General features: G+C 60.8%; 1 protein-coding gene across 1 annotated transcript; it reads left to right on the top strand.

Moving 5' to 3' along the window:
* Nucleotides 1-72: 72 nt before the first annotated feature.
* Nucleotides 73-1165, top strand: LOC103764789 (rab9 effector protein with kelch motifs; the record flags this gene model as incomplete). Its single annotated transcript, XM_029960159.1, has 3 exons — nt 73-361; nt 526-675; nt 847-1165. Coding segments are annotated over 3 exons (720 nt in total), but the record flags the coding sequence as incomplete, so codon positions are not given.
* Nucleotides 1166-1171: the final 6 nt, after the last annotated feature.

The following is a 1171-nucleotide window of genomic DNA, read 5'->3' as shown; positions in this document are numbered from 1 at the left end:
GGCAGAGCTGTGGCGGTGCTGGGCCCCGCCGGGGTCTGAGCCTCACCGGGCGGCTGCTCCCTCTGCTGACGGACTCGGGCCCGCTTCAGGCGCTGGGAGTTCAGACGCTGCTCCAGGCACTTCCTCGGGAAGCCTTGGTGGGGCTTTGGGGTCTCTGGTCTGTGGAGCTTCCAGAGTTTCCTTCCTGATGCATCTGTGCTCACGTTTTTAGCCACCCTGACCTGGTCCCAGCCAGACACTCATGGTGACCCCCCCTCCCCTCGCCATGGCCACGCCGTGGTGGCAGTTGGGACCAAGCTCTTCATCCACGGGGGTTTGGCTGGAGATGTTTTTTACAACGACCTGTTCTGCATCGACACAAGTGAGTGTGGGTACCTTGTGGGATGTGCTTGGACTTTGGGGGACCATGCTCTTCAAAAATACTGGCTCTCAAGTGCCTGAAATATCCCTCTCTCTGTTTAAATCAGCAGAGCTGGTGGGGTTTGTGTAATGCACAGCCATGGGTGTGTTCTCTTCCTGCACCAGGTGACATGAGGTGGGTGAAGGTCCCGGCCACTGGTGACGTCCCCGGGGGACGAGCATCCCACTCCTCGGCAGCGTTCAGGGAGCACGTGTACATTTTTGGTGGAATAGGCCCAGAAGGGACCCTGGACACCACCTACAAGTATCACACAGGTAGGGGGGTGCTCTCAGCCAGTGCCAGCTGGGGAGCATGGTACCTGCCCAGGCCCTGGGCCTTCCCCTGGGGTCACACTGCAGGACTAAAGGCTCGAGGCTGTGCTAATGAACAGTGTCACTGTCCCCATATGTGACAGCTGAAGCTGTGACTGTGTCTTTGCACTGCAGGGAGGCAGCAGTGGACACTCCTGCAGTTTGAGTCCCCCATGCCTGCTGGGAGGCTGGACCATGCCATGTGTGTCATTCCCTGGCAGGCTGGGACCCAGGGGGACAGGGGAGCCACCACAGCTGGGACAGAGCCACCTGTGCCAGCGGGGGACAGTGCTGGGCCCCTCCAGCAGGGCCAGGGCAGCACTGAAGACACGGTTGTGCATCTGCTGTTGGTGTTTGGGGGGATGGACACGCAGGGGCAGCTGCATGGGGACTGCCTGGTCACCCTCCTGGAGTAGTGGGGCTGTGCCCCCACAGCACCAGCATTTCCTACAGCTGGAGA

This window comes from Manacus vitellinus, unplaced genomic scaffold (assembly GCF_001715985.3).
Source record: "Manacus vitellinus isolate BGI_N305 unplaced genomic scaffold, ASM171598v3 scaffold_2588_pilon, whole genome shotgun sequence".
In the NCBI taxonomy this organism is placed as follows: Eukaryota; Metazoa; Chordata; class Aves; order Passeriformes; family Pipridae; genus Manacus; species Manacus vitellinus.
The sequence above is the reverse complement of the archived record's forward strand: the minus strand, read 5'-3'. Positions and strand labels throughout refer to the sequence as shown.